This window comes from Pollachius pollachius (genome assembly GCF_949987615.1).
Source record: "Pollachius pollachius genome assembly, chromosome: 19".
NCBI classification, from domain to species: domain Eukaryota; kingdom Metazoa; phylum Chordata; class Actinopteri; order Gadiformes; family Gadidae; genus Pollachius; species Pollachius pollachius.
The window spans coordinates 1,286,741-1,302,036 of NC_136952.1; the positions used below are offsets into that span (position 1 = coordinate 1,286,741).

Here is a 15,296-nt window from a genome sequence, read left to right on the forward strand (position 1 = left end):
CGAGATAGAGAGAGAGAGAGAGAGGGAGAGAACAATACAGATTTATAGAGAGCGTAAGAGGAAAGTTAGGTGACCAAAAGTTTTGCAAAAGCAATTAGTAGCAGGTAGCTGTAGGTTATTGATCCCATGGCTGTTTATTGACGTCTATTGAAAATCTGGCCAAAGCTACAATTGTGACTTGTGTACTGACAACAGTCCTATTTCCATCTCAGCTGTGGCTGTGCGTCTCGTCCCAATCTCTACCTCCTCAGCTCTTGTCTCTCTCGCTAAGTGCTTGGCTAATCCACGGAACCACACGTCTGTGCGCACATCCACAAACTCAGAGACCAATACACACGTGGCCAAACCAACGCACACACACACACTCACGCACGCACACACTTGCACGTGCACATGCACACACATGCACACACAAACACACACACACACACAAACACACACACTCTGAATGAATCCTTCCGCCCCCATCATTTCCTCCTAATAGGCACAGTGTTCCTGCTCTGGTGTCCACCTCCTGTGTTTCACTGTTGATTAATGCGCTACATGGCGAGCTGACAGATAATGCCACCACATTGCTGCCTCACTGCCACCACCCACTGTCAGCCATCTGATTGGCTGAGACGCTCACATTCAGGTCCACACTGCCACCCACCCTCTCCTTGGCTTGTGATTGGCTGCTGGGAGGAAATGCAGAGTTGTATCGTGGGTCTTAGTGCTGAAGGTCTGACTACTATGGGCTCTGCAGTGTCGAACAACCTCCCTCTGGGTGGGGAAATGCCAGGTTCCAAGGAGTAAAGGGTTGACCACGATCTGACCTGAGATCAGCCTCAGAGGAAAGCTTTAAAGGAATTAGCACGCACTGTTGTAGGGTCGTTTGGCCGAGTCTTGTGAGTTATTCGCCAGCGTGTACGATCGTGTTTTGCATGCATGGTCACGGGAAATGATCTACAGTTCACACACGCTTCCGTCTCTGTGGAGGTACAGAGATACTCTGGCATTATTTATAGCTGAAATATGGATTCTTATTTTGATCAAACCCACTTCATAGCACTCCCACATCGACAGACTTTCTCTTGAGAGTGGTGGGTGGCATTAGCCCATCACAATACCCCCCCCATACCCCACCCACACACACACAGACAAACACACACACAAACACATGCACACACACACACACACACACACACACACACACACACACACACACACACACACACGCCACATTATGTTTCTATTCACCAAGTCATCCAAAAGGCCCACCTATGTCAAAATCTGCACGTTTCTTTGACCACTGGCCTGTCATCGTTCACGGTGATTGATTAGGTCATCAAATCAAATTTTCTTTCCTTCTGAGTGGTAATTGTTTCAGGAAGGCAAGTGTCATCGAGACCCTGTCTGCTCAAACTCGTATTCTGAGCAGGGAGATGAATGAACTGCGCTGGAGACGGGCGGTCGCGACGCAGAGCCTGGTGTCCTCTGAGCTGGTCTCGGATAAGGCCCAACAATCAGCACATTTAGTTATTAGTTAGAAATCAAAACAAAACAAACATTTTCTCCTCCAGGAAATAAAGAAAAAAATCAGACCGAATTGTTACAGCAAAAACTACGCATTGATATTTAATCCTTTGTCACGGACACGCCCGCATAACTTCATATACTGCAGGCTAGGTTTTCTTTGTCAAAGCTCTGTAGTGAAATACAAGACCTATGGTGGTGTCTGTGATGGTGGTTCCTGTGGTGGTAGTGTCTGTGGTGGTGGTGTCTGTGGTGGGGGGGCCTGTGAGGGTGGTTCCTGTGGTGGTAGTGTCTGTGATGCTGGTTCCTGTGGTGGTAGTGTCTGTGGTGGTGGTTCCTGTGGTGGTAGTGTCTGTGGGTGAGGGGCCTATGATGGTGGTGCCTATGATGGTTGTGTCTATGATGGCAGGGTGGTGGTGGTGGTGATGATGATGATGATGATGATGATGATGATGATGATGATGATGATTAGCCTGGCTATTGCCAGACCAAGCGCCATCATAGTTTGCACATTGGTCTGGGGAAGCTGCTGTAATTTTCTTGGGCCTAGTTCAAGTGACTCTGTACGCAGTTGGCTGCTGGCCGTCGCTTCCCTGTCGTCATTGTGTTAAACCAGCCAATAGCGCGCCAGGGGGAAAAGCCAGCTTGGTGATTGGCTCCCGCAAAAACGTATCGGAAGCGGAAAGATATGTAATGCTCTTCTCCAGACCCTTCTGCAGGGCGAACTCTTTCCCCGGCAGAATGAGCGGGGCTACCCAGTCTAGATGATGATGGTTATGATGATGATATTGATGGTTATGATCATGATAATGGTGATGATGATGTTGAAGGGGGTGAACAATTGTTGGGTTGGGTAGCGTTGTGATGTGTCCATGTTTAAAGACTAAAGAGGAGACCTGATGTGTCCTTGTTTAAAGACTAAAGCGGAGACCTGATGTGTCCTTGTTTAAAGACTAAAGCGGAGACCTGATGTGTCCTTGTTTAAAGACTAAAGCGGAGACCTGATTTGTCCTTGTTTAAAGACTAAAGCGGAGACCTGATGTGTCCTTGTTTAAAGACTAAAGCGGAGACCTGATGTGTCCTTGTTTAAAGACTAAAACGGAGACCTGATGTGTCCTTGTTTAAAGACTAAAGGGGAGACCTGATGTGTCCTTGTTTAAAGACTGGAGCGCGGACATCCCGTCCTCCCGGTCTGTGGTTCAGGGTAGTGGGAGCAGGGTTCTCCCAGATGAGACGGAACGCTCTCCCTCGCCCATCAAAGCTCAGAGCGTGATCAGAGTGACGAAGCTCGGGGCTCTCTCCCCGGTCGCATCCTCTGGACCCCGGTTGAAAGAATCCTTCGCTCTCCACGTCACTTCCACCCATAGGAAGTAGCATGCCATCGTTTTCTTCTCCCTCTCTGAAGACTCACGGAAGAATTCCCGTTAATCAAACATGATGGTTCACTGGAATATGCATTAGGATGTCGCCTATATGTGATGTATGGGATAGATCTTCGGTATTCTGGGACGCTGATGTTTTATGTCCATGACGTTAGTGCTTCCAGACGGTGGAGGAAGAGACTCCTTCCCTGAGCTCATTTGAATAAAAACAACCTCTGAACACCCGGGAAAGAGCAGCAGGAATATTTCATCACATTGACGGAGAACGCCACCTTGAACACACCTTCCACCTGGAAAAACCCGACTTGTAGTGACTCCCTAGTCACTACCCCCCCCCACGCTGGACGGATGACTTTCTTCCACTAAAGACACGTTTCTATGAATCTAAAATGTGGCCACTGCCTACCGGCAAACGACTGAGAATTCAGACAACGGGGAGGGAGGATATGAACCAGCAGCCCAGCGCGTTGGTCAAAGACCTGGGTGGACGGGAGAGGGCAGGACAACAGCCGTCTGCGTGGAAACAGACAGCCCAGGGGCCCTGCCTGCACCCCTTCCTCTCCATCACCCCTTCCTCTACATCACCCCTTCCTCTCCATCACCCCTTCCTCTCCATCACCACATCCTCTCATCACCCCTTCCTCTTCATCACCCCTTCCTCTCCATCACCCCTTCCTCTTCATCACCCCTTCCTCTTCATCACCCCTTCCTCTTCATCACCCCTTCCTCTTCATCACCCCTTCCTCTCCATCACCACATCCTCTCATCACCCCTTCCTCTTCATCACCCCTTCCTCTTCATCACCACATCCTCTCATCACCCCTTCCTCTTCATCACCCCTTCCTCTTCCTCTCCCCTTCCCCTCCTCCACCTGCCCCCTCCCAAACTGAGAGTGAGAGTCCAAGACATTTCTGGTCGGTCAGTTGATTAGGGGGGGGTTGGTTGGTTGATACAAAGCAGGACAACAGTATGGGTTCCACTCTGGTGCCACTCTGGTTCTAACGGACTTCATTGCTCTCTCATCCTGCAGACTTCTTAACGGTTCCATGGCATGCCACCTGGATGTGTGCTGGATAGATCGGTCTACCTGCCTACCCAGTGGACTGTAACAAACGTCGCTCATCTATCCTTCACACATCTAGGTGGACACGCCCACCTGTGATGTCATAAGGGGCCGATTTCCAAAACGGCTTGTAGCGGCTCATCACACCACACCTGGTGGCATGCCATGGGACCTTTAACCTTGAATGGCTGTTTGTATGAAGTGAGCTTTGTGCTAAAGTCACTGTTGAAGTCTCTCACCAGGACTTGCTTGTTATTCGTTCCTGTCCTAATTCAAATCAACACCTTATTGGCTTAGACAACACGCACGCACACACACACCCACACGCACACACACACACACACACAAACACACACACACACACACAAACACACACAGACAGGAGCAGAGGACGGCCTCTTCCTGAGCCTGGGACCGGCCTTAAGCCCTGTTTGGACCTCCTAGCTGTCTCCGGACGGGGGGATAATGCCCGCCCGGGTGCCTAAACACCAGCATATGCAGGTTGGGTATTAGCCCCGCCTGTCGGCGTGTCCCTATCTCAGCGGCGAATCGCAGCCTCTGTGAAACCGCGCTCAGCCCCCGGCTGCAGCGGACACTAATCCCAGCTCCGGAGAGCGCCGCGGAGCTAGCTTAGCGCTCGCTAAGCGCCGTTCCATCAGCTCAGCAAACGGAGCCACGTTGCTTAAACAAGATCCTTCGCTTAATGGGGTATGTGTGTGTGTGCGTGTGTGTGTTGTGTGTGTGTGTGTGTGTGTGTGTGTGTGTGTGTGTGTGTGTGTGTGTGTGTGTGTGCGTGTGTGTGTGTGTGCGTTTGTGTGTGTGTGTGTGTTTGTGTGTGTGTGTATGTGTGTGTTTGTGGTTGTGTGTGTGTGCGTGTGCATGTGTGTGTGCATGTGTGTGGTTGTGTGCGTGTGAGTGTTTTTGTGCGTGTGTGTATATGTTTGTGTGAGTGTGTTTGTGTATGTGTGGGGGGGTCGGGCGGGGGGAGACACATGTCTTTGCATGGTGTGTATGTTTTCCTGTTTGTTTGCCTGTGCTCTTGGGGGGAGAGAGTGCCCTGCTGCTTTTGCTCGTTAACGGCCCATATGTGTTGGGGGAGGAAGGAGGATGAGGAAGAGGAGGATGGTAATGGGAGAGATCAAATGCGAGAGAGAGAGAGAGAGAGCGAGAGAGAGCAGCAGTCCCCTGTATCTATCTGGAGACCCTTTTCGCCAAAGACTTCAAGGCCGTTATGCTAAACGATCGGAACAGATGAGTCTGTTTGCATAACTTTCTGTGCTAATTATTCTGGACTAGTGAGATGTGAAGGATGGTGCCTTAGTCCACATTATGAGGTGTCTGCATATGAAGACTCATTTATTGCCTGTCCGCTGGCCACCGTAGTTTGCAGAGAGTGTGGCTGATGGCTGGTCTATTCAGCCCCACCCAGTCAGACTGATTGCACTCTGGGGCTGGGTGAGGCTGTGGTGAATTAAACCATCAATGCACGCAGGTTAAACCCGCCATCACCACATACACACTCATGAGAGCTCTGACATGCCGGTACTGAACACCTGCTCTGACCGTTACAATGCGACCATTCTGTAACAAACCGGTTTACTCAACATGAACCTGTGACCTGGTCGAAGGAGGAGCACAGTCAAGCCACCTCGGTAGAGAGAGTCTATAGCTATAACTCTAGCTACAACTCAAACCACTACAGGTTCTATAGCTATAGCTCTAGCTACAACTCAAACCACTAAAGGTTCTATATCTATAGCTCTAGCTACAACTCAAACCACTACAGGTTATATAGCTATAGCTCTAGCTAAAACTCAAGCCAATAGAGGTTCTATATCTATAGCTCTAGCTACAACTCAAGCCAATAGAGGTTCTTTATCTATAGCTCTAGCTACAACTCAAGCTAATAGAGGTTCTATAGCTATAAATCTAGCTACAACTCAAACCACTAGAGGTTGCTAATGGTAAAACGTATATAGTGTAGCTTCAAGAATCCTCAACAACATATCAAAATATATAATAATAAATGCTTTCTCTTTGTACTTTCTGATGTTACCAATGAATGGAGATTCAGCACCAGTCTCATTGTGTGATCCTTTCATACCAGGGCTATTTTTAAAGCAGGAGCGTTTTGGTGTTATGGCAGGTTCTCCGCCTCAGGCTCCCATATTAATTTGTTACTCTGATGACATCAACATGTTCTTCCAAGTTTCAAAATAAGCCCAAAACTTCCTGCTCCCTTCTGCCGGTTGTTGTCGTGGCTCTGCTAGGCCTGTCACTCAGAACCTCACCAAAGAGTTGTGGAAGCGGTTGAGGAATCTTCTGAATCGCAGCCTCGCCTTTCTAAAGTTCTCTCTGCGCACTCCCAAACGAGACGATTCAGAGATGAATAATGCATGAGGAGTGATGGATTTTTCTTCCTGGTTGGTTTTGGATGAGACGGAATAACCGAGTACGTTACTGGTCCATAACCAGAGGATTCTGACAGTAGAGCGAAGCTTTGCTTGTTGAATATAATATTTCTCAAGCCATTTCACTTCAAATGCCTTTCTCCAATAATTTGAAATGGACCTTTTTATCTTGACAGAGTATTTCCTTTAAAGCAGACTTTTTGGCAGGAGGATCCAACCAGATATACTATGAACACCTTAGGGCCGTCCACTGGGTACCCCTGCTTTCACAGCTCAAGCCCTAATGGGTCCATACCCCTCTTTCCCTGATCGTCCCCTAATATCCTCTCTATCACTCCATTCAACCAGTTGTCTATTTGGTCGTCCTTGCAATGCTACGTTACGATCATGCAAACAATGTTGTATGTCTCTTGATGTTGGATGTTGTTGCGTTCTACCCTTGCAAACAGATTATAGTTTAACTGTTAAAACAAAGGTAAAACACAAATATATCCCGACATGCACATCAGAGAGGAAAGAGGGCTTGCTTGGCTCGGAGTTGTGTTGGTTTTACAGGCCTGCAGCTGTCCTGATGGCGCTCAGACCCTCGTCTCCTGGTTCTGGTCGTAGATCAGCTTTGTTCTGAACACTGGCGGCCTGACGCACGAGGCAGCGGACCGGACACCTTATCAGCTCACACCTGGTCCTCACATCACCTGCGGCCTCGGCCGGCTCTCCTCTCCTCTTCTGTCCCCTCCTCGTTCATCCTCTTCTCCTGTTATCCCTTCTGTTCTGTCCTCTCCTCTCCTTTTCTCTGCTCTTCTCTTCTGTTCTGTCCTCATCCATCCTATTCTCTCTCCCTTTCTTTCTCTCTCTCTCTCTCTCTTTTTCTCTCTATCTATCTCTCTATCGCTCTCTCTCTTTTATTTTTTTTCCTTCGTCTCCTCATCCTCCTCCTAAAATCGGGGGACTTGGAAAATCCTGAAATTCGAGGTTTGCGAATGCTGCCTCTTCAGCACAAAAGTATATTCATAGCGCCATGGTTACGCATCAGAATCCACCGTGTTCGAGTTAGCATAATGCACAGACGCCTTTGATGAGGAAAGCGTTTCCTGATCAACAGGCAGGCAGACGGACAGGCAAACAGGCCGACACACAGACAGCCAGACAGCTCGGCAGATGAATCACATGAGAGCCGGGGAAGAAGAAGAGCAGAACGCAGGGAGGATGTGAGGGAGATGAGAGGCTGGGGAGAGAGCGGAGATGACAGTAGCACAGCCAGAACTGCAGCAGAGGCAGCGGCGATGACATGGCCCAATATAGCCGAGACAGAGCGGGTAGTGTGTGGGCGGTCAGAACAACGCGCGTGTGCGTGCGTGTGTGTGTGTGTGCGTGCACTCATGTACTCATGTGCTTGTGTGTGTGGGCACCATCTGTGCGTGTGCGTGTTTGCTCGTCTTTTATGTTGATGTCAGAAGGTTAGGCAACGCTAACCAGACCAGGTTGAACAGAGGATGTGTTAAAAAAAGAAAACTCTCTCTCTTGCTCGCACACACACTCACACACTCACACACACTCGCAGTCGCACTTACACAATCACACGAAAACACACACTCACACTCAGACACAGATACACACACCGCAACCTTCTAGGTTCAGCTCCAACTCTGAACGCTGTGACAGGTCACTGGGTTCATGTTGCCGTGCAGTTCTCCCGGAACACGCGTCATTTATTACAGGGGTGATGGTATGCCACAAGGTGTGAGTGTGATTATCCATTGTTTTTCATGTGTTTTTCTGCCATCACAATTCTTAGTGGCATCAAAAGTGGGCGTGTCCACCTAGATGTATGCTGGGCAGGTCAGTCTACCGGCCTGCCCAGGTGACTGTAGCAAATGTTGCTCATCTCTTCATCGTGCATCTAGGTGAACACTACCACCTAGTGATGTCACTAAATCAAATGGCTTTTGATGGCTTATCACACTCACACCTGGTGGCGTAACATCACCCCTTTAACACTTATCGACATTCTCACTGGAACTTCACACGGCTGATATAAACGGATCAATATCCTGGTGAACAGTAATCCGAAATCAACTTCATATTAGTCTATTTCCAGGCCGTCCGATTGTCTTCCAAGTTGCTGCATTGTCTTGGAATGGCAATTTTGTTGTATACCCAGTCCATCTCATGATATATAGATTGCCAGAAATGACAGCATATGGCCATGTTAAACGTATAATACTGTGTGTTGTCCTGGTCCTTGTTTATGTAATCTAAGATAGGAAGGAGAACAGAGATCTGGGGAGGTGTGGAGGAGGTAGATACAGAGGAGCTGAGGTTCACTGCTCTAGTGGCTCATGTCCCTTCTGTTCCTCTATTTATTACCTCCATTGTTTTAAGAGCTGCTGTTGTTTTCTGCACTGTAAGGTGTGAGTGTCCTGAATGGTGCTACCTGGGATTCTAAACAACATATTATCTTGTCTTATTTAAAGAGCTGATCTTATCTCATATAGGGGTTTGTGCATCAGAGTGCATCATGGGCGTTTTCGGGAGCAATATTCGGGAGGGAGAACCCAAGAGAGTTGTAGTACTTTAAAATCATAAACCAACGCAATCATAGCGTTGCATTATTTTTGAGAAACCTTGCACGAGAAACGCCCCGCCAACGAGTTCTTCCCATAGTTGCAAATAATGGGATGAATTACGAAACAAGAACCAAAGAAACACGACTACCAACGTCAGCTACCATTCCGACCCTGCTATGCTTCCATAATGGCGGCGGTGGTGGCGTTGTGACGTCATGATTTACGATCCCTCTAGACTTCTAGAGCAGGGCTGGCAGACCCGGGGCCCATGGGCACACGGCCGCACCAAGGGACCGCGTGAGTCCCAACAGGGCATGTCCTAAAAGAACAGCGCCAGTCACCATGGAGCTCTGTCGAAAACCTATATTTAATTGTTCAGATGTTCTTTTTGAATTAATAACACAATAGCATGGATGTAGATTTGATGGCAATTACAATAAATTACAAAAAAATGATTCACAAACTCCAGACGTGACCTTGGGAAAGTTAAATGTCGTGCACGCTCTTTTCTGAGACAAGCTAGCGAGCGCAGCTACGATGGGGAGCTAGATGCGGGGTTTACCCCAAACTAAAGAAAAACCTGGCGTAAAAGCACTGTGTTTGTGTCAAACAAGTAGCCCTTCGTATTCCTCAGGACCCTTGAACCCTCTCAGGTTCAAAAAGGTTGGTTCAAGTTCAAGGTCACGGTCTTTCACAACATAACGGACAAAGCAGTCGTAGGCACCAATTACATGTTTGTATCCCAAGCTCTCCTTAACAATGCAAAAAATAAAAATAAAACAATTGTATAAGAAGATAAAAAGAGTAACAAGGTACAGTGCAATTAAGAACAACATAGTTTAAATAAAACTAGAATATATGTACATTATATATATATATATCTATATGTATAAATATGTTTGTACAGTAATATATATACATACATAAATATAAATGTCCATAAAAACTGAAGTCCTACTATACCCATCAGTCATTCACCGTATATGTGCGAGTGGGATCCCCTGCCCTCCAGCTCAGTGTGAGTCAGCGCTGCGTCCTCAAGGCATCCCCGTCAGGGGTCTCAGGGTAGACCCTGCGACCCTGCGGTTCCTCCGCGGCGCTAACCCTTCCCCCTCCCCCCGGCAGGCATGCGTATCCTGGTCACCCTGCTGTTGGACACCCTGCCCATGCTGGGCAACGTGCTGCTGCTCTGCTTCTTCGTCTTCTTCATCTTCGGCATCGTGGGCGTGCAGCTGTGGGCGGGGCTCCTGAGGAACCGCTGCTTCGTGAAGGACAACTTCTCTTTGTGAGACGCGCGCACGCACACACTTACACATGGACACATACACAAACGCATATTGACACACACGCAGACACACACAAAAATAGAAACGCATATGGATAGCCAAACACACACAAACACACACACACACACACACACACACACACACACACACACACATGGAAACGCATATGGATACACAAACACACACACACACACACATAGAAACGCAAATGGACAAACACACACACACACCAACACACACAGATACACAGAAACGCATATGGACACACATATATGGACACACACACACACGCACACACACACACACACATACACACACACACACAACTACATCCCCACACACACACAGACACACACACTCACTCACACACACACACACACACACAGGCACACACACACACACACACACACACACACACACACACACACACACACACAAAGACTATGTGATCACATAAACAGTAGTCACAAATCACAGACATGACATAACAATCATAGAGGAAGGGTGTGTGGTGTGTGTGTGTGTGATGGTCTGTCTGTGTTTGTTTGACATGCCATGTAAGTGTATGTATGCGTTATTTGTGTTTGCTGCAGGCGGACACAGGCCTCACTTAGTATCTCATATTACCTCAATCATCCATTCAAAAGGGTATCGGTTAAATGTTTCCCTGTACGCCTGAATCGATTCTTCTTTAGTTAGCGCTGCGTTTGACTAGCGGGACAGCTAGCACTCATGCTAATACACAAAACAATAAACGCACCGCGGAGGGGGAGTCCCTGAAGGGAGGAGGGTTCAAGGTGGAACCAGGGAGGCATAACCTTGGCCTCCCCCTCCCTCCCTCCCTCCCCCTCCCTCCCTCCCCCTCCCTCCCCCTGAAGACGGTCTCGCTCCAGAGACCTCTGCTCCTTGCAGCCAAAACACCTGACGACTTTAACGATTATCGATCGCCGTCGTCGAGTGATGAAGAGAGGAGCGGTAATGAGAGAGAGCCGCGCGCATGACCGCGCCGCACACCACACGACCCAACCATGACTTATTCATGTACCCCATCCCACCATGCCCCCCCCCCCCCCACACACACCGAGGCGTCTTCTGTCCTATAACTCCCCCGTTGGGATTTATGAAGGCGCGCGGTCATAAAATGCGCCGCGCAGAAAGCCTGAGCTAAGCACTATCGACGCCACCGCCGCATGGGTCTCTGCACACCGGTTTTAATGAGAGTGCGCACATTCAGCGTGTGTGTGTGAAGGTGCAGGTCCCTTCCGGCTTAAAGCGTGTGCTAGTGTGTATCTCTAGGCTTAGTAATGAAAGGAACATGTGAGCCCTTGTGGTAGCGTTGTTATTTCTATAGCGTTGGCTACCGCGTGTATCTGTTCTATTATATCTCCTTATTGAGGGATGGTGTGTTTCCCGTGTTAGGCAATGTATCATCCCTTAGCTTAATCCACCTATTATGCCCTCGTGTTTACCATGCTTTTACTCATGCTACTGTACATGTGTGTGCGAGTGTGTGTGTGTGTGTGTGTGTGTGAGTGTGTGTGAACGTGCCTGTGGTTATCCCTGTTGCCTCAAAACAAGAAGGTGCTGCTACTGATGGGTTGAATGGTCCCAGTGCTTCTAGTGATGGGTTGAATGATCCCAGTGCTGCTAGTGATGGCTTGAATGATCCCAGTGCTGGTGGTGATGGGTTGAATGATCCCAGTGCTTCTAGTGATGGGTTGAATGATCCCAGTACTGCTACAGATTGGTTGAATGATCCCAGTGCTGCTAGTGATGGGTTGAATGATCCTAGTGCTCCTAGTGATGGGTTGAATGATCCCAGTGCTGCTACAGATTGGTTGAATGATCCCAGTACTGCTAGTGATGGGTTGAATGATCCCAGTGCTGCTACAGATTGGTTGAATGATCCCAGTACTGCTAGTGATGGGTTGAATGATCCCAGTGCTGCTACAGATTGGTTGAATGATCCCAGTACTGCTAGTGATGGGTTGAATGATCCCAGTGCTCCTAGTGATGGGTTGAATGATCCCAGTGCTGCTACAGATTGGTTGAATGATCCCAGTACTGCTAGTGATGGGTTGAATGATCCCAGTGCTCCTAGTGATGGGTTGAATGATCCCAGTGCTGCTACAGATTGGTTGAATGATCCCAGTGCTCCTAGTGATGGGTTGAATGATCCCAGTGCTCCTAGTGATGGGTTGAATGCAGAGGCCTCACTTTCCTATGAGATAAAGATTACAAATCGGAAACATTACAAATTAGACCGTTCTTTTATTGACCATCCTCTCCCTGCACCATCCTCCACCTCTCATCCGTCCCCTTCGACCCCCCAGCCCCCTGTCCCTGGAGCTGGGGAAGTACTTCCACACGGAGAACGACGACGAGAACCCCTTCATCTGCTCGCAGCGGCGGGAGAACGGCATGCGGGAGTGCAGCTCGGTGCCCGTGCTGTATGAGGAGGGGGGGCTGCAGTGCCGGCTGGACATGGACGCGTACAACTCCACCGACAACACCACCTGCGTCAACTGGAACCAGTACTACAACAACTGCTCCGCCGGCCTGGTCAACCCCTTCAAGGGCGCCATCAACTTCGACAACATCTGCTACGCCTGGATCGCCATCTTCCAGGTGAGGCCGGTGGCGGCGGGCGCGGCGATGGGGTGGGATGGAACATCGTCACGGCGATATATCGTCGCCCTTTGTGCGATACGAGATTCGATACGATGGTGGCAAACATCGTTCGATTTTTTTGTTGTATTTTTAGCGATTTATTTTATTTTACAATTTTTTGCCATTTCTTTTTTTTCTTTTTCTTTATTCTTTAAAAGTTAGAGGGGAAATATCGCCTCAAAAATTTATATTTTAATGAATAAAATAGGAGCTCTAAACTGAGAGAGGCGAGGTGAGTGTGCTAATGGCCTGGTGGAGTTTAGATTAGCCCTGATGATGATGAGGTGGAAGGAAATCTGAAGTGGGTATTGCAACGTGCCCAAGGGAAGTGGCAATTTAGAGAAGGGCTGTCTGAAAATTGAAGTTTTACACGCAAGCACATACTTACACACAAATGCACGCACGCACGTAGTCACACTCACAACGCACACACACACACCCAGTCGACACCTCTTTCACTCTGAGCCTGCCACTTAAGAAATGTAAAGTCCTCCAACGTCCTCCAATAATAAGATGCCCTCCACGTTGACTCTGCCATGTTGAAGGGGAGATGCAACCTCCCCACGTTCAGATGAAGAGTCTTGCGCTGGTGTTTTTCTTGGCTGGTAATCTGCGTTGAAGGAGATGTGAAGGCTAATTGCTACAGAACAATAGCAGGATTACAGGGTCACCTCCGACCTTACAACAGAGAAGGAGAGTCGTCAGCCACTTTGCCACGAATCACATCGGTTCCACTAGCGCTGGTAATTGGGGACAGAGAGCAGATTAGAGTTGTCTAAGGAGGACATTTCCTCTAAGTGTGAGGTTAGTGGATGTGAAAGTGATGATATAAATATAAGGGAATCCTTTTTTTCGCTATCCAGCTTCTGTTGAGCCTGCAGGGCACCATCTAACTGGTGGACGATTATCTTTAATACAAAAACGTGTCTATTTAATCAGTTTGTCTACCTCCTAGTTGCACTGAATACCCACTATCTCTCTCTCTCCCTCACCTCTCTCTCTCTCTCTCTCTCTCTCTCTCTCTCTCTCTCTCTCTCACTCTCTCTCTCTCTCTCTCTCTCTCTCTCTCTCTCTCTCTCTCTCTCTCTCTCTCTCTCTCTCTCTCTCTTCCGTCTACAGGTCATCACGTTGGAAGGATGGGTGGACATCATGTACTTTGTGATGGATGCTCACTCCTTCTACAACTTCATCTATTTCATCCTGCTCATCATTGTGAGTACCACTTAGTGGTCATAGTGTGGGTGTGTTTGTGCGTGTGCGTGTATGCTTGTTTGTGCGTGCGTGTGTGTATGCTTCGGTGTGTGTGTGCGTGTGCGTGTGGGTGCATGGCCGTTTGTGTTTGCGTGCACGTATGTGTGTGTGTGTTTGTGTGTGCATGTGTGTATGTGCGTGCATGCTCGTGTGTGTGTGTGTGCTAGGGTGTCTGATTAAAATGGCTGGTCTTATTTAAAGAGCCCTCCAGTGATCTGTGCCTGACCCCCGCCCCCAGATCGGTTCCTTCTTCATGATCAACCTGTGCCTGGTGGTCATCGCCACGCAGTTCTCGGAGACCAAGCAGCGCGAGAGCCAGCTGATGAAGGAACAGCGCGTGCGCTTCCTGTCCAACGCCAGCACGCTGGCCTCCTTCTCCGAGCCGGGCTCCTGCTACGACGAGCTGCTCAAGTTCATCGTGCACGTTGTCCGCAAGGGCGCCAAGCAGGGCGCGCACGTGGCCCCCGCGCCCTGCTGCGGCGCGCCGGGGTCCGCATCGCGGCCACGCCCCCGCCCCTGGAGCCCCAGGGGGCGGCAGGCGCCGCCGCAGGAAGGCGTCGCGCCAGGGCTCGGTGTCGGCGCCGCACCACCACCACCACCCACCACCACCACCACCACCACCACTGCCACCTGGGCAACGGCAGCGCGCGCCGCGCGGCCCCCTGGGACCTGGAGGCCGGTTCCCGTGGCGACCGGGCGGCAGCGGCGGGCGCCTCTCCCTGGCCCCCGCCCCCCTGCGCCATGGCGACGGCCAACTCGGACACCCACCTGACGGCCTCGGGGGCCCCCCCTGGGCGGGCCGCCCCGCAGATCCTACTCCACCACCCCGGGCCTCGGCCCCGGGCTCGGGGGCCATGAAGAGGAACTCGGTGCCGTTCGCGGGGCCGGGGCAGAAGAACTACCCCACCCTGCAGGCCACGGCCCTGGCCGAGGCCCGGAGGGGCAGCGCCGCCGCCCACATCCACTACGGCCTCAACATCCCCGCCCGGACCCCCGACAGACGCCCCTCCATGCTGGACGCAGGATCCCCCCCCCACAGGTGAGGAGCTCCAGCGCTAAGGGAACACGAGCACACGCCCAGGGTGAAGCTTGAGAGCACGGTTCTGTAGCTGCTTTATAGAAGGACACCAACAAGGGACAGAAGGACGGAA

At 49.9% G+C, this 15,296-nt stretch overlaps 1 protein-coding gene across 1 annotated transcript in view; it reads left to right on the plus strand.

Moving 5' to 3' along the window:
* cacna1g (calcium channel, voltage-dependent, T type, alpha 1G subunit) overlaps positions 1–15,296 on the plus strand; it is a 157,523-nt gene that overhangs the window by 81,816 nt on the left and 60,411 nt on the right. The window contains 8 exon segments of the mRNA XM_079756762.1: positions 10,064–10,223; positions 12,558–12,852; positions 14,014–14,106; positions 14,384–14,608; positions 14,611–14,679; positions 14,682–14,744; positions 14,746–14,824; positions 14,956–15,184. Coding sequence (XP_079612888.1) covers positions 10,064–10,223; positions 12,558–12,852; positions 14,014–14,106; positions 14,384–14,608; positions 14,611–14,679; positions 14,682–14,744; positions 14,746–14,824; positions 14,956–15,184 — 1,213 coding nt within the window.